General features: G+C 35.1%; 1 protein-coding gene across 1 annotated transcript in view; it reads left to right on the top strand.

Annotated features, from left to right (window-relative positions):
• LOC115215588 (collagen alpha-4(IV) chain) overlaps positions 1-23,726 on the top strand; it is an 86,613-nt gene extending 62,887 nt beyond the window's left edge. Inside the window, exons 17-23 of the mRNA XM_029784801.2 lie at positions 8,285-8,545; positions 11,519-11,608; positions 15,794-16,000; positions 17,197-17,322; positions 19,638-19,784; positions 21,223-21,509; positions 22,759-23,726. Coding sequence (XP_029640661.1) covers positions 8,285-8,545; positions 11,519-11,608; positions 15,794-16,000; positions 17,197-17,322; positions 19,638-19,784; positions 21,223-21,509; positions 22,759-23,028 — 1,388 coding nt within the window. The 3' untranslated portion in view covers positions 23,029-23,726. The remainder of the gene's footprint in view (positions 1-8,284; positions 8,546-11,518; positions 11,609-15,793; positions 16,001-17,196; positions 17,323-19,637; positions 19,785-21,222; positions 21,510-22,758) is intronic.
• The last annotated feature ends 732 nt before the right edge of the window (positions 23,727-24,458 follow it).

Below are 24,458 nucleotides of genomic sequence, written 5' to 3'. Positions count from 1 at the left end.
TATTTTTTGAGTATCATAATCATTAGTTTCACTTTTAATGTTTCTAGGTTTTAGATTTGCTTCGTATTTCGCCCCCTTAATATTTCTGCCTGTGGTGTTCTGGGTTGGTGCATTTTGCTAGTCATTTTACATTCATACGGTTTGGGTTTGTTGTCTTTTGTTGTTTACTTTGTTTTTGTTGCATGTTACGTGTCTTCGTATTTTACTCTCCCAGTACTTATGACATTATTTGGCATTGCTGTGTGGTTACTACCTACGTTTACCTGATGTATGTTTTCCTTTTAAGTATTCTATTTCTATTTCTGATATTTTTCTTGATAATATATCTCTGTGTGTTAGCTAGTTTATTAGGGTTCATTACTGTATTCAAATCTTTATCTAAGTTATTTTTCTTCCAGATTTTATATGTATACGTTGTGTTTTCGTGCTGAAGGTACAGAACTACTGTAAAATAAGGGTATAGGATTAAAATATATTCTTCATGTGTCCATTTATGCATTTTTGATTTTATTTGCAGGATATAACGAATAACGTCCGACCCTTTATTTTGATGGTCATCATTTTCGTAGGGTACCGGTCTGTTCATTTCTGTTGTTAAATTGTTTTGCACGTGTAGTTTTTCGTACTTTTTGTGTAACAAGTTTAAAGTACGTACTTCTCGTTTGTTATCCTCGAATTGAATAGTACGGGTATTGTTTGATTTATAAATTTTTTTGCGTTTATGTTGGTTGGGGACGGAGACGGTCTGATGCTGGTTGGGATATAATGTGGCGAGCGTGTTTACACGTGTTCTGCGAGTGATGAAGAGGATATACAGCTAAAACACTTTATTTTATTTGGAAAATATAAATAAATTTTAATGAGTATTACTTACTCGGATATACTCCAACACTTTGTCAGTTATTTTAGGTTCCGTTTGTTGTCTTTATTCCCGATGTTTTTGGATACATTTCGGAGCAGTGTTTTAACGCTCTCACATGTTAAAAAGTCCCGATGTTCTTCTTCTCCTTCTTCTTCTTCTTCTTCTTCTTCTTCTTCTTCTTCTCTTCTTTCTTCTTCTTCTTCTTCTTCTTCTTCTTCTTCTTCTTCTTCTTCTTCTTCTTATTATTATTATTATTATTATATTATTATTATTATTATTATTATTATTATTATTATTATATTATTATTCTATGTTTGACTTTTGCTTTATGTCTGTACAAGTTGGCTCCAAGTCTCACCCAGAGACCTCAAGAGACAACAGGTTGGAAGTTCTGTGCCATATATTTTTTTTTTTTTTTTTTGGTGTTGTACTAGTCAATGTCTAATACATAAAAAAGTTTGTTTTAAACCTTGGGATTACATAGAGAGTATTTTGCGTAGGATATGAGCAGTTCCCATGAGCACTATCTTTTGAATTTCTGCCATTTTGGGGTTTCCTGGTATCTGAGTTAGGTAGCAATCAGTCCCTTTCGCTATCATTCCCAGGGCACCTATGACAACAGGTATTGTTTTAGTCTTCAGCTTCCACATTTTGCTGATTTCTATTTCAAGATCTTTATATTTGCTCAGTTTTTGGTAGGTCTTGACAGATACGTTTATATCGATTGGGACAGTCATATCAATGAGGAGGCATGTTCTTTGTCTGAAGTCTTTCAATATAATGTCTGGCCTATTTGCATCTATCTTCCTGTCAGTTTGAATGGTGAAGTTCCAGAGGAGTGAGATGTGGTCATTTTCAAGCACAGGAGGTGGATTGTGTTCCCACCAGTTTTTTTCATAGGGCAAATCCAGGTTTTTGCAAATTACCCAGTGAATATATTGTGCAGCTCTATCATGCCTACTGAGGTACTCTGTAGGCGCTAGAAGACTGCATTTGGAGACAACATGGTCAATGGTTTCATTTTGTTGTCGGCATACACGACATGTTGGGCTACTGCCGTTCTTTAATATGTTGGCCTGGTAGTTTCTTGTTGGTAGGCATTGATCTTGAGCTGCTATGATAAACCCCTCTGTTTCAGATTTTAAGCCAGAGACCATTAGCCATTGATGGGTCAGGGCTTTGTCGATATCTGCATTATTCGCTCTCTTTGGGTATTTGCCATAGAGAGGTTTTTCTTGCCATTTATTATTCAGAATATCTAAGGCCGCAGTTTTGGCACAGGTTTTCATGCGCCTAGCTTTTTCTGTGCTTGTTTCTTGTATATCTATCTCTAATTCCGAAATTGGTTGTATTCGGAATTCACTTAGGTATTCCTTTGCCTGTTTTGTGACTGAGTATGATGCTTTCTTGTTTTCATGTTTTGAGACAAGTTTTAACATCCAGTCCTCAGAGTTTTTCAGGTAGGTGTCTAGGCCAATTGTAGCAATCTTCATTGTTATTGCCAGTTGCAAAAGACCACGGCCTCCCTCTTTTCTTGGCAGATAGAGTCGTTCTGTATCTGCCTTAGGGTGGTGCATTCTATGCATTGTCAACAGTTTCCTATTTTTCTGTCGAGCTGACATATTTCAGTAATTGACCAGTTAACAATATTGAAACTGTAAGTTACGACTGGTATGGCTAATGCATTGATCGCTTCGATCCTGTTTCTTGCATTCAGCTCTGTCTTGAGTATTGCTCTCACTCTTCGATAGCATTCTCTCCTGATCCTTTCCTTCATCTCTGAATGCCTTATTCCGTTCCCTTCAATTACCCCTAGGTACTTGTAGCTCTCCGCTGGGTCTAGTTCTTTTATGACATTCTGTTGGTCAAGGTTAACGTTAGATGTTTCTGTCATTTTTCCTTTGATAAAGGTAGCCTTTGCACATTTATCGAGGCCGAATTGCATTCTGATGTCGTCACTGAATTGTTTGACTATCGCTAGTAAGCCCTTGAGTTGTTCGTCATTTTTTGCAAAAAGCTTTAAATCATCCATGTAAACGAGATGATTTATATTATTATTATTATTATTATTATTATTATTATATTATTATTATTATTATATTATTATTATTATTATTATAGGCAGTGGCTCTCATGCCTTCATATCTTAACTGATTGGAAGTGTTATCATTTGCATTGTTTTGTCTTGGTATAAAAGATGAGCTACAGCAAATATTCTGCTCAATACAACAGATTTGCTTGTCAGTTGTTTGACCGTAACCAGTTGACCTTAGTGGCTGACGATATGTGCATCTCTGATCACGAGCAGAAGTAGTGGGGAGCATCATAGCTATGTGTTGAAAGGAATTCTTAGAGGTTTGGATAATTCACCTTTGGAAACACGGGTGGTTCGTTCATCATCCTTAAACAATCCTTATTCAGGGACCTTTTGAGCGGGATGGACTACTCGACCTGAAGAAAATTCTAACTGGGCCCCACCTGCAAGGTCATGCACTGTTTACCTTGATATGAGATCACCATGTCACGCACATATGGTTGTGATGCATGTGCTTGTGTACTCTTATCAGACGGGTAGTCATGATGGGTATATAGGGTTTCGTATATTTTACCCCAGTGTCACTTTGATGGCATGCGCTGCCCTTTCACTCAATAATAATAATAATAATAATAATAATAATAATAATAATAATAATAATAATTATTATTATTATTATTAGTAGTAGTAGTAGTAGTAGTATTATTGATTATTCTTATTCCTGGAAGAATTTATGTGGGTAGCTGGTTACTACCGGTAACCTTAGAAATCCAGAAGCTTTCAACAGTCTTCCAAGGGCTTAAAACGCTGTTCTTAAGAGGTAAACTTACTTTCGAGGCTCCACAGGACATCTTATTCCAATCGCCTTCAACAGATCTTTACTTAAACATCCTTTTGCATCAACTATTACAATTTTCAGATTCCAAATTCTCGCAAATTAAAATTGTATTTTTCAAAATGTTTTATCCCCTTTCTTCACAATTCTTGAACTAAACGGGTATAATAGATCAATTAGTAAGCAACTTCACTCTTTCTTCTCTATTATTCTTATGTCTGGTTTATCATTTTCTAGCTTCTTATCCGTTTGAGTAGGAAAATTCCATAAAATTCTGCATTTCTCCGACTGAAGAACTCTTTCAGTCCGAAGTTCCAGAGGAGTGAGATGTGATCATTTTCAAGCACTGGAGGTGGTTTCTGTTCCCACCAGTTTTTATCATGAGGCAAGTCCAGGCTTTTGCAAATTACCCAGTGAATATATTGTGCAGCTCTATCATGCCTATTGAGATACTCTATAGGCGCAAGAAGACTGCACTTGGAGACAACATGATCAATGGTTTCATTCTGTTGTTGACATACACGACATGTCGGGCTACTGCCGTTCTTTAACATGTTGGGCTACTGCCGTTCTTTAATATGTAGGTAGGCATTGATCTTGAACTGCTATGATAAACCCTTCTATTCCAGATTATTATTATTATTATTATTATTATTATTATTATTATTATATTATTATTATTCAGTAGTTTTATTTTTATAGCGTGCTTTCACTTCACTACCGAGCGCAGCTCTGTGTGCCTTGGGTATGTGCTGTGATTTGTTGTGATGCTCTGATGGTTATTGTATGGAAAGTGTTCTGCGTAGGATGTGTGCAGTGCCTAGTAGTGCAATTTTCTGTATGTTATATGTGTTTGTAAGTCCTGGTGTTTTTGTTATGTATTTGTCTGAATATTTTTTTATCATGCCTAATGCACCTACTATGATAGGAATTGTTTCTGTTTTCAGGTTCCACATTCTAGTTACCTCTATTTCCAGGTCTTTGTATTTTGAGAGTTTCTCCATTTCTTTTAGAGACACGTTGTCATCAGCCGGTATTGATACATCAATTAGAAAGCATTTTTTTTCTTCATGACCTCTGACAACTATATCTGGTCTGTTGGCCTTAATTTCTCTATCTGTGTGTATCAGCATATCCCAGAGTATGGTTGCTTTCTCGTTTTCTGTGAGCTTTTCTGGTGTGTGCCTATACCATCTTTTTTCTGTTGTTATTCCATAATGTTGGCATAGCTTCCAATGTATGTAGGTTCCAACTCTGTCATGTCTGTGAATATATTCCTTCTTAGCCAGGACTGGGCAGCTAGAGATAATATGATTTATTGTTTCTTGTCCATCTCCACATATTCTGCAGTTACTTGTAATATTTCTTTTCATTACATGTTTTTGGTAATTTCTGGTGGGGAGGCTTTGGTCTTGTGCTGCAATTAAAAATCCCTCTGTTTCTGCTTTGAGTCCTGAGCTTCTCAACCATTGCTGGGATTTTTCTTTGTCTATTTCTTTTGCGTTTAGTTTAGTGGGGGCTTTTCTTGCCATCGTTTTATCATGGCTCGTTGCTGTTCTATTTTTAGTTTGGATTTCATTTGTTTTATAGCTTTTGTTGTTTCTTCATCATCTCTTCTTCTTCTTTGTGTTTATTAGGTGGTATGATTTCTTGTTTGTATTTGTCAGCTTCCTTAAATACTGAGAACAGTTTTTTTTTGCTCGTGTTTTGCTGCTATCTGGATCAGTTTTCCTTCCTTCTGAAGTAGGTATTTTTGCAGTCCTATGGTGGTATTTTATAGTAGTTTTCCAGCTGTATAAGGCCTCTACCACCTTCTATACGTTGTATATATAGTCTTTCTATGTCAGATTTTGGGTGATGCATCCTAGATCCTGTCAGTATTTTTCTTGTTTTCCTATCTATTTTGGACAGTTCATTTCGTGTCCAGTTAAGGATATTGTAGCTGTAACTTATAACTGGGACAGCTAAAGTGTTGATACCTATTATCTTGTTTTTAGCATTGAGCTCTGTTTTTAGTATTGATCTAACTCGTCTATAATATTCTTTTTTTATTTTCTCTTTCATTTGTGTGTGTTGTGTCTTATCTAGTTCATGGATTCTAAGTATTTGTAAGTTTGGCTTTGGTCTAATTCTTTTATTTCATTGGTTTTATCTAGTGTGATGTTGTTACTCTTAACTAGTTTTCCTCTTTTCATGGTTACTTTGGCGCATTTTTCTAATCCAAATTTCATATCTATTTCTTTGGTAAATCCATGAACTGTCTTTAGTAGTGTTTCCAGCTGTTTGTCATTTGCAGCGTATAGTTTTAGGGTCATCCATATATAAAAGGTGGCTGATCGTTTTGCCGTAACATTTATATCCGCATCCAGTTCTATTTAGCATATCAGATAGAGGTGACAGTGCCAAGCAGAAAAGGAGTGGAGAGAGCGTGTCTCCCTGGAATATTCCTCTTCTAATGGGGAGTCTTTGGTTTTCATGAGTCCCTCTTTTGTTTGGAGGTGTAGGACTGTTTGCCATTTATTCATAGAGTGCTCTATGAATTTTATAATTGTTGGTGCTACTTTGTTAATGGCTAGTGTTTCGAGGATCCATGTGTGGGGGATGCTATCAAACGCCTTTTTGTAGTCAATCCAGGCCATACTGAGGCCTTTCTTCTTTCTGTAGCTGTCTTCAGTTACAGCTTTATTAATCATTAGTTGATCTTTACAGCCATATGAGCCCTTGCGGCATCCTTTCTGCTCTTCTGGGAACAGTTTGTTTTCGTCCAGGTGCTTGTTCAGCCTTTGCGATATCACTGCAGTAAATGCCTTGAACATAGTAGGGAGGCAGGTTATTGGTCTGTAGTTTTCTGGTTTTGTTGTTTCATTTGATTTGGGAATTAAGATGGTTTTCCCTTCGTGAGCCATTCAGGTATTGTCTCTGGCTCTGCTAGTATGCTGTAAAGTTTTCAGCCAGCTTTTTGTGCATTCCTGTTAGATATTTCAACCAGAAGTTGGGGATCTTGTCATGCCCAGTGCCTTCCAGTTGCTTAGTTTTTGCAGTGCCTGGGTGACCTCTTCAGTTGTTATGGGGGTCCAAAGTTGTTCAGATGCCGAGTTTGTTATTTTCATACTCCTTTTTTTGGCTGTTCGTCGCCGACCATATTTCTCTCCAGAATTCTTCCAATCTTCTGCCGTGGTGCTGCAGTGACTTCTATTTTATTTTTTGCCCAGTTCTTGGTAGAACTTTTTGGGGTCGGAGTTGAACTTTTTGTTCTGTTCAAAGAAGCGTTGGCGTTTCTCGTACCGGCGGATCCTTTGAGCTTTGCAAGGATATCTTGCTTCAGCTTTTCTTTTATCTCCGGCAAATCTTTCTGTGATGTTATATTTGCGGAGTATTTTGTTTTTTTGTTGCTTAGTAGCGTTGCTTGTTTGCTGATTTCATTAAGAATCGACAGGTCTTTTCTAATTTTTAATTTTTGTTTTGGATGTTATTTATCCACAGGATTGTTTGGGTGGTGGTACTCCTGTTTGGGCGGGTTGGGTGGGTGAGTATCCAGCTTCTTTTGTGGCTGCAGTGGCTGCTGCGTATATCAAGTCATTTAGTTCAGTGATATCACTTTTTTTTGTTTCAGTGGCTAGTTCAGTGACGGCTAGGTTTATGTTGTTTATAATTGGTGTTGTTATTGCGTTTATTTTTATTCTTGGAAGGTATGGTCGGTGGTCCATTTTGGGCTCTGTGGTTTTCAGTTCTTTGATTATTTTTTTTTTATATTATCATAATCATTAGGCTCCCCTTCGTTGTTTACATCGTGTTTGTTGGGAATGTTGCGTTTGTCTTCGTGTTTTACAGTTTCAGTGTTTATATTATTGGGCATTGTTGTGTGGCTTCTATCTACATTTTCCTGGTGTATTTTTTCTTTTAAATGTTCTATTTCTATTTCTGATATTTTTTGGCTTTGAGAATGTATCTTCGTACGTTAGCTAATTTATTAGGGTTCATTGCTGTATCCAAGTCTATATCCCTATTATTTTCCTTCCATATTTTATATGTATGTGTTGTTGTATTTTCATTTTGTGGGTAGAGCATTGCTGTGAAGTATGCGTGTAAGATAGAAATGTATTCCTCACGTGTCCATTTACGTCTTTTGGGTTTTAATTGCGGGACATGAGGTACAACGTCCGGCCCATTATTTTGACGATCGTCATTTTCGTAGGGTACCGGTCCGTTTATTTCTGTTGTCACTATTATTATTATTATTATTATTATTATTATTATTATTATTATTGTTATTATTATTATTATTATTATTATTATTGTTGTTGTTGTTATTATTATTATTATTATTATTATTATTAGTATTATTATTATTGTTATAATAATTATTATAATTGTTATTATTATTATTGTTATTATTATTATTATTATCATTATTATTAATAGTAGTAGTAGTAGTAGTAGTAGTAGTAGTAGTAGTAGGAGGAGGAGGAGGAGGAGGAGGAGGAGGTGAGGAGAAGTAGAAGGAAGAGGTGAGAAAAACGAATACATATAATAACATCACAATATTTTACAGGCGACCAGGGAGAACCAGGACAGAAAGGAGCAGAGGGAGAACCAGGCGCACCCGGTGAGAAGGGCTCAAAAGGTGATCTGGGTCCATTTGGTAAAAAAGGAGAAAAAGGAGATATTGGAAGAAACGGTACCACTGGAAGGAAAGGAGAGACTGGAGAGCGTGGTGATATTGGTTATCCTGGCGAGGAGGGGAAACCCGGACCTGAAGGCGAAAGAGGTATACCTGGACTTCGAGGTGAACCTGGTCAACAAGGACTTAAAGGTAAGCATTACTTCTGGAAATATTTGGTAAATTTTAATGATGTTTCTCTTTATCAAAAATATCTATCCTATGTTAGAACAGTGCATGGTTTTCATATGTTATTATGGCCCTCGTTGGCGCTAAAATATTGAATGTAGAACGAATATCTAACCATATGATGTAAGACAGCTAAAATGTCTGCTTATAACCTCCATTTATCCCTGGTCCTGTAAGTGAGATGCTTTCTGTGTTCTAATGAAGCTCTCTCTGGCCCATATTCTATCAATTCTGGTCTGCCCCACAATTATTCCGCCAAGATCGACTTTGCCTTTCATCCTTTCGGGGTTGATAAATTAAGTGCCAGTTGCGTACCCGGGTCGATCTAATCGACTGCCCCCCCCCCAAAAAAAAATTTGGGGCCTTGTGTCTAGAGTAGAAAAAAATAAATGATATCCATCAGCACCCATTCCTTTGTAGATTATTCCATTTTTCGTCACGTCAAACAGTGAATTCAAAAAGCATTCTCTGAATGTGACGCAATCACTGAATATGAAACAAGATGTAACTAGAACTAGAATTCTCAAAGTCATTGCAAATATTATGTCTCACAATATAACAGGCTTCATTGATAATCTATTCTAGCATTCACATGTCCACAATATAACAAACTACATCTCAATGACTTTGTTCAATATTAGAAAGTCTATACGTTAGATCCTAGCAATACAAACCATACTAAAATAAAACCCACTGTAGAATACAGTTCATAAACGTGGGATGGTGCATCTATCCCATGCGCATTAATTCTAGACCTTAATCTCCTCTCAGAAAAGAGCATCCAATAGTTTGGCATAATATCGCTCACCAACACACTGCAGCCTTTAGTCCACCTTACACTCTATATTTTCCCATTTCAACTCTGACTGGCCTCATGTTATCTGTAGTATTTTTGGTATTCAACTGTCCTCTATTCGGACCGTATGTCCCACAAATTGCATAATAAGAACAACAGTCACTTCAATTTCTCACCATTCAATTAGCTGAGTTACCTCTTCCTTATACGATCTCATAGATTTTTCGGAGGAATTTTAGGTGGAAAGAATCGTGTTTTTTCATATGTTGGCAATATCACGTCCACATATTATTACTGTATAAATGGTATAAATATGTGATTAGGACAACTGTACAATACAAAGCGATCTGCACGCTAGGTTGGATTTCTTCCAAAAACGACTCTTGCTTTTTGTAGCAGCACTATAATCTCGTAGTCTATCCGAGCATTCTGAAAGAGAAAACATCCTCAGATCGCAGAATTTCTGCACAATATCTGCCATTCTTTTCCTATCTTTATGAATGCAACATGAGTTGAAACGTTCGGATTTGGTAAGAACATCACTTCTGTCTTTTTAACACTGATTTACATCAAAATCTACAGCTATTCTGTTTTGCCTGTTATTCTTTCAGGATGTGAAAAATAAAGTACCAGTCAAGCATCGACTAAATCGACAGACCCCTTCTCCTCAAAATTGCAGGCATTGCACCTTAATTAAAAATTATTAACTACGAGGGACGTTCAACAAGTAATGCCTCTGACCCACTTGCAGTGGTTCGATCTAGCTGAAATTTTGCATGTGCAATTATTTATATCTCTATAGATTAAGTGACAAATTACAGCTCTGAACTAATTGTGGTTTCTGATTTACAGGTGTTTGAACTGAGTCAAGTGTGAAATGGAGCCTGTTGAGTGTCGAGCAGTGATCCGGTTTTTGTATTTGAAAGGACGCACACCACAGGAGACTTTTGATGAAATGAAAGTAACTTATGGTGATGATGCCCCATCATATGACCTTGTAAAACGCTGGCATCGTGAATTCAAACATGGTCGGAACTCTGTGGAAACAGCTCTCAGTTCTGGTCACCCCCTTCTGCCATTGATGAGGCATCTGTCCGTCAAGTTGAGGCTGCCATTTTGGAAGATCGACGCATAACTATTCGCCAAATAGCCCATGAGGTCAAGATTAGTACCGGGTCTGTGGAAACTATCATTCATGACCATTTGCATATACAAAAGGTGTCTGCCAGATGGATTCCCAGGTTGCTCATACCTTTCCAGAAGCAAGAACGCGTCGAGTGCTCGAGGATGAATTTGGAGATGTGCCAAGAAGATGAGTCAGAATTTTTCAAAAGACTGATTACACAGGATGAAACCTGGGTCTATCACTATGATTCAGAGACCAAAGCCCAGTCAATGCAGTGGATGCACCGTGACTCACCTCCTCCAAAGAAGGCAAGGGTGCAGCCCTCCGCTGGCAAGGTCATGCTCACAGTCTTCTGGGACCAGGACGGAGTAGTGATGACAGATTTCCTGGCAAAGGGTACCACAATTACAGGAGCCTATTATGCTTCACTTTTGAGGAAATTAAGAGAAGCTATAAAAATCAAGAGGTGGGGCAAGCTCAGCAAAGGCATCCTCCTCCTGCAGGACAACGCTCCGGACCACAACTCGCGTGTCGCCAGATCAGAAGCACAGGCGTGCTGCTATGAACTCCTCCCCCATCCCCCCTACGCTCCTGACCTTGCACCCTCTGATTTTCACCTCTTCCCAGCCATGAAGTTGTTTTTGAAAGGAAGGCATTTCACAGATGATGCAGCCTTGATTTCTGCAGTCACGTCGTAGTTGGAGGACCAAGCTGGGGTCTTCTACAAAAACGGTCTCCAGCGCTGCATCAAACAATGGGAGAAATGCGTAACTCTGGGTGGTTCCTATGTAGAAAAAGACTAATAACTGTGCCAAATTTCGTTGCTCTGCTGCTATGGGAAGTGGGTCAGGGGTATTACTTATTGAACGGTTTTCGTAGCTGCAGGATTACTGCAGCAGTAATGTCACCAATATGCAGACTATTGCTACTCAATGATTATTTAAAAAAAATTATCTTATTATCTTACTAATTATCTTACAATTATCTTAGTAATTATCTTACTAATTTGTTTCAGGTGATATTGGACCTGTCGGACCTCGTGGAGTACCGGGAAATGATGGACCAAAGGGTATTCCTGGTGACACTGGACCTATGGGAGCCCTAGGTAAGATGATTTAAGAACAAAACAAATTGAATAGCATCTTAATATATTCGGAAGTTGTGGTGACGGAGACTTAGTAGTTAGGGTGCTGGATTCATGATCGTAATATTGTGAATTCCATTCATGGGCCAAGTGATTCAATCTGTTTTTAACGAAAAAAAACTCTTGATTTCACGTTATTCTTGTCCACCCAGCTAGGAAAAATGCGTAATCCAGCAACAGGCTTGTGTCCCGTCCTGTTAGAGAATATATGCATCCGAGAAACCGGTCTGGCAAGTCTATATGACTCAGGAAGGATATTTATGCTTTTAAAGGCGGCGAACTGGCAGAGTAATCACCGCGCCGGACAAAATGCTGCGAAGCATTTTGTCCGTCATTATGTTCTGTGTTCAAATTACGCCATGGTCAACTTTGCCTTTTTTCCCTTAGGGGTCGATAAAATAAGAACCAATTGAGCACTGGGTCTATATACTTACTCCTGCCTCCAAATTTTAGGCTTTGCACCAAAAGCTAAAACCAATATATTCGAAATTTTGTGGAGTGGCAGAATCGTTAGAGCGACATGGAAAAAAGGAGCCTAATGGGATTTATTTCAGTTCAAATCTTACCCAGGCCAACTTTACCTTCCATCCAGGGACATACTGGTGGCGATTTAATCGTATATTCTCTTAATAAATATAGTGAGGTTTTATTTGTTCCGACTTTTATTTCCTGAGTTCAAAACCTGAGGATCATAGATAGAGTGAAGTACCAGCGAACTACTGGAAAGAATTTAATCGTTAGTTCCTGCACCACGAAATGTTAGGGTCTGTACCAATGTAAGAAATTACGAAAATGTTGGAGAGCAATATAATGACCAGTTATAGTCTCAGTAATTAACCGGCTGCGTTCTTGTATTCAACACAAAGCAGGAAAAATAAGGGAAAGTAAATTTAAAATAAGAATCTTTTGAAATTCTGTTCGCTATTTTGAATTCTCTCTCTCTCTCTTCCCCTCGCTTGTTTCTCATTTTCTCAGTGAATATATGTATTTATATATATATATAGATGTGTGTATTTTTCCCAATTAACACGGAAAAAATAGATAAATAGTTACCAGGGTAGCAAAAAATCACACAAGTAAAGAGGTTGAACCTCCTTGTTTTTAAAGATAGAAACTTCGGGTTTACGTGAAATTTTTTGTATAATATATAAATAAATGGAGTTTAACGCCGGTGTAATTCAAATACTTTTACTTCCGACACATGTTTCGAAGATATCACTGATATTATTCCAAAGGAATAAAATGGTGTAAAACAATGTAATCTTCTCTTCAGGGAAGTAAAGAAATGAAACTCGCCAATAAGGACATTTTAACAGAAAATGTTGGATATGTATAGTGATTTACTGAACGCTATTAATATTGTTTGAAAAAACGTTATATGATATAACGTCAGAGGTAGCCTATAGAAAGAGGAGGGATAAATTAAGGAAAAGTTAAATAAATGAGAAGTATATGACTATATGTATATTAAATAAAACCTCATAAACTAGGAAAATATACATTTTTTAGTGCATGTTAAATATAAAAAGAAAATTAATGTTTAAATTATATGTAATGATAGAGATTACTTATATGAACTAAAGGTGTGTTTTTGCCAATGTTTACATCTGTATGCACACTCTATAACCGTGTTTACTAGGGGATTTTTTTAGAAAAAATAATGAAAAATAGTTCAGAATTACAGAGAAGACAGAATTCCTTGCCTTTGTCATAAGGTATCGAGATTGAGAGAATCAACCAGTCTAAATTAAACTGTTCATTAGATCCCAAATTTATTTACTGAGCCCTGTACTGCTACGTCCATTCCTATCCCTAAATGTTGAGCAATGGGTAGAAATTCTTTTAGATAGCTGTAAAGACATGCTTCCAATGTAAGATTGTACTTTATTATGAGTAATAAGTTTACATAGGTATATAGAATTTTTAATTTTAGAGTTACTTTACCATAAACTTAATTCTGTTGGAATTGACTTCAGATACAATAACCTTGTTATTCATATTTCTTGAGGGATGGATAGTATTAGTTATATTCATGTTAGTATTAGTAAATGTATTAATATTTAACAGGTTGTTATGATGTGAAGAGATAATTTGTAAGAGATATTTTCGTGTTGGAAAAACCAATCCTAACCGTATGTGAGTTGATAATGGAGTAATACCTAGAATTCTTTGGAAAATTCCTAATAATAGCTTCACGAAACTGCAATGGGAGATTAGATTTAATTTGCCTTCCGTATGAAATAATTAACCAATCTGTTTTGCTACTATTTATCTTATTTTTAGTGTAATTAATTTTGAAAGCCTTTAATTTAACATTAGAATGATAATATAGGATTAAATAAGGGTTATCTCCCTTCCTCCGTTTTGTATCGGTGCATAAATTAAATTTGTTATCGTTAATTCCTTTACATCTAGATTTCATATCTACATTATTGAAGTTAGAATAAGACTGAATAGAATCAATGTAGATAGTTTTCTCTGTAGAACCTGCTTTAAGTAAGGCAGATTTATAAAATTCAGCGTTATCATTGAAAATGTCAACATTAGCAGATAACTTAGATAATCTAAATGAAATATTCTTAACTAAGTTCTTAGTAATTGCCCTAGAATGATTACTAAATTTGCTAATGTACTTAAGATTGGTCGATGGTTTATGATATGGGAAGTAAGAGTAAGTTAAGCGTAATATCTAAAAAGTTGGCCTTCGTCATATCATCGTCAAAACCGATGCTTAAGCCCATTCTACGGAAAAATTTAACAAAACTATTCTTTGGAATAATATTAGTGATATCTTCGAAACATGTGTCGGAAGTAAAAGTATTTGAATTACACCTGCGATAAACTCCATCTATCTATCTATCTATCTATCTATCTATCTATCTATCTATCTATCTATCTATCTATCTATCTTTCTCTTTCTCTCTCTCTCTCTCTCTCTCTCTCTCTATATATATATATATATATATATATATATATATATATATGAATAGATAGATAGATAAATTTCTCTATTTACATAATATCTAGGTCTCATTCATTCTTTTGTTGTCATATTATTAACATTATTATTATTATTAATATATATATATATAATCAAGAAGCTGCCAATGGCTTTCAAGTATTTATGCTATAGTTAGTATTACTGAAGCTGCAAACAAACCGAAATTCTTTAATGATTGACAACGTTCTCTTCAGTTGCTTTTAGATTATTCAAATTGAAAGAAAAAGAGTTCATTGATCCAGCCACTGGATTTTCGTGAAGGCGAAGAAAATCTATTTTCTTGCATATTTACCTCAATATAAGAAATAGATATCCGTCTCCGCAATTAGTTCCCTGATATATAAAAATATAACGGACAAACTAATCAATTGTTACAAGGGGTCTAATCTAGCATGCATGGCAAGTTCGCAAAAGGGTAACGACGGTAGCGTCGTATACAGATGGAAATAACAACTAGAAGAAAGCAATTGTTCTGCACGGACGCCCTCACACAGTCACAGAAACACGCACAAACACACGCTCGTGGGCGTATGCAAAATCGTTGCTGAAACCCAGAACTATTGTTATAACTTCTGAACGGACAGTGATATTTTCGTAAGCATTTGATACCATCACCAACAACAAAACCTCCTTATCAAATCCCTGTCCATGTGTCTATGTATGTATATATATATTATATATATATATATATATATATATATATATATACACACATACATACACGTATGTATGTATGTATATATATATATATATATATATATGTATGTGAATATGTCTACACATACATGCATATATAGGTAGATAGATATCAGAGAGAAAGAGAGAGGGGGAAGTAGAGAGGGGAAGGGAGGGATAGTGAAATAGAGTGAGAAATGTCGAGATCTGAATCGTCTGAGAGTTGGAAAAATTTCTTCTGTATGAGTTAGATGTCAAGAAACCATCTAAGGGATAATAAGTATCCAATATACTACAGGATGTGTACCCAATTATTTATAGTCAAGTGCTTGCTATTGTATATATATACATATATATGTTCCAGATTTTATCTGTTTTTCTCTCTCATATGTGATAGTGCATGTTTATCTGTTTGTTTGTGAATGTACCACTGTCTACTTACTATGATGAATATATTATCTATATTAAAGGACTGGATGGTCTTCCTGGAAAAGCTGGAAGAAATGGAATAGATGGCCAGAAAGGAGATGCTGGTGACAAAGGTTCAATGGGACAAAAAGGAGAACCAGGTAGTTATTCTGGCAGTGGAGATTTTCCACTAGGAGGCGTGCCAGGTGAACCTGGACCCCCAGGTGCTAAAGGAGAGAGGGGCGAGTTAGGAAAAATTGGACCACAAGGTAATTGCTCTTTACGTTATTCACACGCACACAACATATACAATATACAGACACTTTCCGTTGATTAGCTAGAAATAACAGTAAAATCTCTATTAAATCATAGTCCAATGTCTTAGATAAAGAATGCATTATGCAATTAGTTCCCTGATATATAAAATATAAGGATGTTCAATGCTGGTACGCATTTAATATTGGGACTACACAAGACGGGATTATTTCTAAGCAACTACAAAAATAATAAGGTGCACACATATGCACACACGCGATCCACGCTCATATAATACACATGCCTATATACATTCGTATATACATACATACATACATACATACATACATACATACATACATACATACATATATATATATATAATATATATATATATATATATATATATATATATATATAATATACACAAACGAGAATGGGTGCTCAATAATAGCGCATTGATGAATAAAATTCTGTATTTGTGCATCAACGCTACCGTTTGTTTCATGTCAAGAAAAATAACGTTATATTTTAACAATTTTTGAAGCCGATCACATGGAGGAATGGTGTTCGTCTCCATTTAGAATTTAAACATCAACCAGGACATAGCTAACGTTAACTGGAATGGTCCAGCTCATATTGCGTATGTACGGGTTGATGTTTAAAGCTTACATGTTTAAAATTACATGTTTAAATAATGGTGGATTGAATATTATGATGTAATCCTTTATGTCTACATGAAAGAAGTAAAATTCTACCGAAACAGCTGTCGTGAATTCTAAACGCCGTCTGTGCTCTTATATAATATATATATATATATCTATATATATATATATATAATATATATATATATATATATATATATATATATATATATTATATATATATACATATATATATGTGTGTGTGTGTGTATGTTTGGATAGCTTGTGTTCTGTGTTTGTCTCCAGCATCGCTTATCGACCGATACAGAGTGGACAGTTGGCTATTCGTAGGGTCCTAGTAGACAAAACTATGTAAAAAAGATAGGGTTGGGACGCCATAGTTCACACTATAATTCTGCTTACTACTACTACTACTACTACTACTACTACTACTACTACTACTACTAATAGTAGTAGTATGCTCGAGCTACATTTAGAAGCAAAAAGAAAAAAAATATAAAATACAATCGCACTGATGAATAACATTTGCTTTCTTGATATTTCAGGTGAGAAAGGAATGGGCGGTCCACCCGGAGAGAATGGAATACCAGGAAAACCAGGAGAGAAAGGTATGATCGGACCGGAAGGAGTGCCTGGTGAGAGAGGACCAATCGGCTTTCGTGGGCCCACAGGTAAGCGACAATGTTTTTATTTTTCCCTTTCATTCATCGTTCCTCATCAAGCGAAGTAAAATCGCTGTCCTCCACACATACAGGCTTTTCGTTTACAAGTTCCGGTGCCACAGAAAATACATTCATGCTGGTGCTGCACAAAGGCACTCGTGCTGGTAGCACTTATAAAATAACCCAACACACTCTTTAAAGTGGTTGGCGTTAGAAAGGGCATCCGTAGAAACCATGCTACAAATATATATGTATATATAAAATTCAACTTACGTTGGAAGTCAACAAAAAATGTTTGCTTTGGAAGCGTTGAGATGCATTGAAAGATACAGATTTATATGTCCTAAATTTGCAAAAGAATTTGTCGTTGGGGAAGTTTAGCTTGATGGTAAAGCACTTGACAAGTAATCACAGCGATGTGAATTCGAATCTCATGGCTAGCTGCCAATAGATATTTCTGCAAAATATGGATAGTTTATCCTGTTCATGCTATATTATTAGCATTATCCTGCGTTTGAGAATAAAACTATTTCTTTCTATATATATATATATATCCGCCCTTTGGATGATAGCCAATAGATATGACTGAAGGCATGTCCGGTCACCCACTTCATTGATGACCTTCTGGATACTGGAATCATCTGCAAAGATTATTATGTTACTGTGCTCGATAATATCAGTAATGTCATTGATGTCGATGAGGAAAAGAAGTGGGACGAACACAGTGCCTTGTGGAACACCACTACTGACTTTGGCTGTGCTTGATTTTACCCCTTCGACTACAACGTATTGGGATCTGCCTGTCAGGAAACACTTGATCCATTGTAGTAACTTTCCAGAGACATCAATGTTAGATAGTGTTTTCAAGAGGATCTTATGATTCGCACTGTCAAAAACCTTGCTGAAATGAAGGTCGATGACATCAGTATTCGAACCTTCTCCCAAAGCTCTCAAAATGTCAGCGAGGTAATGCAGGAGCTGCGTTACGTAGTCCCCTCCATTACGGAAGCCATGTTGGTTGGGGCTGAGCAGTCTGTTGCTTTCAAGAAAATGGGTTATCCGTGATCTCAACACCCTCTCAAATATCTTGATCATATGAAGGGGGAGCGAGATCGGCCGGCAGTTCACTGCAAGGGACTTGTTTTCCTTTTTGAAAACTGGGACAGAAAGTTCTGAGGAATATAACAACCATCCAGTAAGTTCATTCACAGTATATATATATATATATAATATATATATATATATATATATATATATATATATATATATATATATATGTGTGTGTGTGTATGTGTGTGTGTGTGTGTGTGTGTGTGTGTGTGCGCGTGTGCGTGCATATGTTTATATATATATATATATATATATATATATATATATATATATATATATATATATATAATATATATATATATAACGGGAAGCTTTATGAAAATAGACAAAAGACGAAGGCAGGTGGTATATATACATATATATATATTATATATATATATGTATCTATATATGTATATATGTATATGTATATATATATGTATATATATATGTATATATATATATATATATATCTATATATATATATATATATATATATATATATATATAATATATGCATATATGTATATGTATAAACACACACACGCACACACAGATATATGCATATATATATATATATGTGTGTGTGTGCGTGTGTGTGTAATATCAAAATAATAATACCAAAAATGATCGGCGAAGAATATAAAAACTGTGGATTACCAAAAGTTCGGTGAAACTGAGTTAAGAGTGAGAAAACTAAGAAAAGAAGAGAGTAATAAAATGGGTTTTGTTAGTCTCTCATCTTGCGGCTGATTTTTCCCCCTGTGCTACAAGGTTTTTAGCTTTTGATGATTCATATTTTTTATATTCTTCGACAATCATTTTTGATATTATTGAATTTTGTGAGCATTTAATCATTTAAACCTGTTTTCTACTTCGCAATTTTCATTTCTCAAAATCCCATCCATTTATACCTTTGATAAACAAAAAATTGTTGAAACTAGTTTTGTACGTAGGTAAATAAATTTATTTAAATACTATTACAAGTTTATCAAATTCAGGTGCATTTTCAAGAACAAAATTTCCCATATATATTATATATATATATATATATATATATATATATATATATATATATATATATATATATATATATATATATATATATATATATATATATATATACATATACACACATACATACATGCTTATATATATATATATATATATATATATATATATATATCATATATATATGTACTTATACAGATTTTTGTTATATATTTGATGTTTAGGGCCACTTGGACCCTCGGCGTATATATATGTACGCCACAGTCAGTCCCATTCAACACCAAACTGTCTCCACAATCACACAAAAGTCTGGAACGGCTACAGTTTGTTGCACACAGAAGATGAAGGAAGAATCCACGTACAAGATTTAGGTATGATTCAAATCATAATTTTTCTAACTCTAACTTTTAATAGCCAGTGAAACGTGTTTCTGTTTCAGTGAGAAATTAATAATTTTAGATTCATTTAGTTAATGTCTCTTATTTATACACTTGTTTATTACTCTTTTAATTTATTCATTCATTCACTTGTTCATTTGTGGAATAACTATTCATCTACCGTTTCGTTTTTATTCATAGGGTCTTGATGTGTATTTTTCATCTTTGATTAACGAAATATTTTCGAATTCATTTACCGAGTGAAAGGCGATTCAGTCATCAATGGTGTATAGCATTGAACTATATGCCTGTTTTTATTTATTTTGATAATTAGAGTGCATGCCCTAGTGGTTATAATTGTTCGTCTTATAATTATAAGATCGTGGGTTCAGTTCCTGGAGTTAGCAGCGTGTAATATTCTTGAGTAAGGCACTTTATTTAACGTGGTACCAGTCTACTCAGTCTATTCAATCTTCTCTTTCTCCAGTTGACACATCCTAGATATTCCACTGGGTAACAACTGACAGAGCTGAATGTTCACGACCCTATAGGCATTGAAACAGTTAGTGCAACCATGATACATGTTTCGAAGACATACTTGTTTGCGAGTCACGTACAGCTGGCTGTACCTCAATTAATTTCGTTCTTCTTCACTATGAACACCACCACCACTAGTACAAGTCTCACTATAGATATCATTAACTCCAAATTTATCGCTGCTAATACCACCATTGAATATATTAATTATACATTAAATCAATGTTATTGTCGATATGTTATTGATTTTAATTACTTTCTGGGGACATTATACAATTTTGTATGAATATTAGTTTATTATGTCAGCAAAATTTTCACACATTCTTACACATAAACATACGCATGAGTATAAATGTGTCTGTAAATGCATGCATGGGGATGTGCAAGTGTATGTACGGCAGCGCTTTCTCATTATTATTATTAATAATGATTTCTTTTATCTAATAATAATAATAACAATAGTAATAATCCTTTCTACTGGTGGCACAAAGCCTATGGTTTGTGTGGAGGGGACTAGTCGATTACATCGATCCCAGTGCTTCATTGATACTTAATTTATCGACCCCGAAAGAATGAAAAGCAAAGTCGACTTCGGTGGGATTTGAATTCAGAACGTAGGAGCAGACAAAATACCGCTAAACATTTCGCCCAGAATGCTAACGATTCTGCTATCTCGCCGTCTTCATAATAATAATAATAATAATAATAATAATAATAATAATAATAATTTGTTACAATTTCTGTTTTTAACTAATTTATTGAATCCTACGTAGTTTAGTGTTAAGATAATTTTTCAGTGCAAGAGGTGTTCATCAAAACCACAAATATTTTCTTATGTATTGAAATTTGATTCATATACAAATACTACATTCATCTCTTGTTTGTCTTTCTTTAGGTATGGGCGGTTCCTGTTTGGAGAAGTTCAGCCCAATTCCTTTCTTGTTCTGTACCATTTCCGGAACATGCAATTTTGCTACAAGAACAGCCACAAGTTACTGGTTATCGACGGGTAGAAGTGTTCCCATGATGCCTGTCTTAGGAGAGGAAGTTTTAGAACACATCAGCAGATGCGCAGCTTGTCAGTCACCAACACCTCTCATTGCTGTACACAGCCAGTCAGTAATGGTACCAGAATGTCCTAAGGGATGGAACGAACTCTGGACAGGATTCAGTTTCGTCATGGTAAGGATAGAAACAAAACTTATTAATCACAACAATATTGAAAACTGACCTAAGCAGAAAGCCATATGTTTTTTTTTATTATGAGTAGGTCGCAATCGCTTTCATCGACTCCAGTAAACGATGGTACATTTGTTTATAGCCTGCCCCCATGAAAATAAAATGAATAAAAAATGAAGTTTACCTTTGTTTAGGTACAGTGCATTTTATAAGAGAATAGAGAAATATGTCCGTTATAATAAAGTTTCATGTGGATGAAGGTAAATAATCTTAATTGAGATTTCAATTAAAAATAAAACAGTTGATATCCAAGCACTTGGAGAATATAAAATGCATAGCTGGGAGTTTTTACATGACATCACTTCCCCACCCCATCCTTCACCAACATCTTCACAGCCCATAAAAATGACAATGTATCTAAGTAAGTCATATAAATATTTTACGGCAGGGACGTTTTGAATTCAAAATACTGACATATTGAGTAATGTATACAACCACTGATCAAATGATTAAACCAGAAAGCTTGTACGGAGTCGCTCAACCCATTAGAAATGGCTTCTAAATCTTCAAAATCAGTGAAAGGACGTCTGAAATGTCTGTGCTCTATAATTGACGTTATCTGCTACAGTAATAACAGCAGCAACAAAAGCTTAACTCCAAGTGGTGTCATAGGAGGTGGTCATCTATCTGCTTATACTTTCTGTGCTTTTAACATTATATGTCTATAAGAGATACTTTCTCAAGACGGATAGATCACAAATTTTGAACTAGTATTGCTTCCGTCGCTAAGAATGAATATTACTACTTGTTAGAACAAGAGCTTTCAGACGGTGCGTCGCGGGTTTGAAGAACAATGCACTAAGACTTTAGGAAAATGTGTTTTTGATAATTATGTTAAATACGTGATTAATAATACTAGGTGAACAATGTTCCATATTTTCTATGGCAAAGCGAGCCAGTAACCTTTCAGTTAATCCTCGGTACATCACAAAGTCATAAACAGAATTACTGTATTAGAGGGAATGTAACGCTAAGTCAAACTCTCCTATACTTGAATTTAGTGACATGATACTAAATTGTAGATACAATGAAAAATAGAGGTTTGGTCCTCCTTCGTGTGTATTAGATATACTTCATCCCCAAATAAATGTTGCTTAGCAAAACAAGATATTAAAGTAAAAAAAACAACTGTTTATTTCTATTTATTTTAACCGCAAATCTTACCCCTAACAATGTTTGTTTTTCATTTTAGCACACAATCGGTGCCGTAGGAGGTGGTCAACCATTAGGCAGCCCTGGTAGTTGTCTGGAGTCATTCTATTTCAACCCTTACATTGAATGTAATAACCGAGGCGAGTGCTACTACTTCCACGACAAACACTCTTATTGGTTAGCAGGTATTGACAAGCAAAGCAGTCCAAATGGTCCTCTTAACCCACAGAGTCAAACACTGAAGTCAGGTGAACATATTCAGCGAATCAGTCGGTGCAAGGTATGTGTGTATGATGAGAACCCGCAATAAAAAGATGATTGTTAAACGAATGAAATAATTATTAACAAAAAAAAATAAAGAAAACTCTCTTAAAATATTTTTTTAACAAACAAGAAAGAAAGGAGAACATTTGACAGAATGTGTGAAAGTACATGCACGATAAGACATCTGGGCTTGTACGTAACGATGACATTTTTTTTTATTGAAGAATGAAGTAAAATATAAATAAACAAACAAAAAAGTAAGCAAAAAATAAGGAGGTTATAAAATTTAATTGGGTTGGACAGAAAGCGAAACACCGTACATGAAAACGAAGTTTTAACACGAACAACAAAACTAATTATAATTTTAAAAAAAGTACTAATGAAGAAATATACCAACACGAAAGCTACAACTAAAACACCGATCATCCTCCTGTGTAATCTAAGGAATTATTTTAATACAAGAAACGGTATCAGGTCTTTGTCAGTGTGAAGGGTGTTTCTTGAAGAAATTTTACTGGTGTAACGCCACCGTAACGTTAGTTTAACCCATCACTTTTGGTTCTCGCAGCGCAATTTTAACACATTATCACCTTGTCCTCAACATCAGGGAAAACGAAAACCACCAAAGCAGACATTTTTTCCCACTGTTCTGTTCACCTGTTTGTTTTATTACATGGTTTTATATTGATTATTTTTTTTTATGACATCCCAGACCAGATAATAAAATCCTACAAAAATAAATGTGAACCGACTTGTTTATTTTTCTCTTCTTTTATCGACCATTCACTGGTCTCCGTCGTCATTAAACTGTGGGAAACCATATTTAGATTTAGTCAATTATATCGACCTACGTTAGGAGACATAAAGGGGAGAACAAACGCAGCAAAGTCTTTTAGACAGTTGCAAAAATAAAAAAAAAACACACACGCACGCACATATACATACATACACTCACAATTTTCCTATTAGCTCACAGGAATATCTATCTATCTATCTATCTATCTATCTATCTATCTATCTATCATCTATCTATCTATCTATCTATCTATCTATCTATCTATCTATCTATCTATCTATCTATGTATCTATCTTAATATCTATCTATCTATCTATCTATCTATCTATCTATCTATCTATCTATCTATCTATCTATCTATCTATGTATCTATCTTAATATCTATCTATCTATCTATCTATCTATCTATCTATCTATCTATCTATCTATCTATCTATCTAATATCTATCTATCTATCTATCTATCTATCTATCTATCTATCTATCTATCTCTATCTATCTATCTATCTATGTATCTATCTTAATATCTATCTATCTATCTATCTATGTATCTATCTATCCATCCATCCATCCATCCATCCATCCATCCATCCATCCATCTATCTATCTATCTATCTATCTATCTATCTATCTATCTATCTATCTATCTATTATTATTATTATTATTATTATTATTATTAT

Source organism: Octopus sinensis, linkage group LG9, assembly GCF_006345805.1.
Source record: "Octopus sinensis linkage group LG9, ASM634580v1, whole genome shotgun sequence".
Taxonomy (NCBI): domain Eukaryota; kingdom Metazoa; phylum Mollusca; class Cephalopoda; order Octopoda; family Octopodidae; genus Octopus; species Octopus sinensis.
The sequence above is the reverse complement of the archived record's forward strand: the minus strand, read 5'-3'. Positions and strand labels throughout refer to the sequence as shown.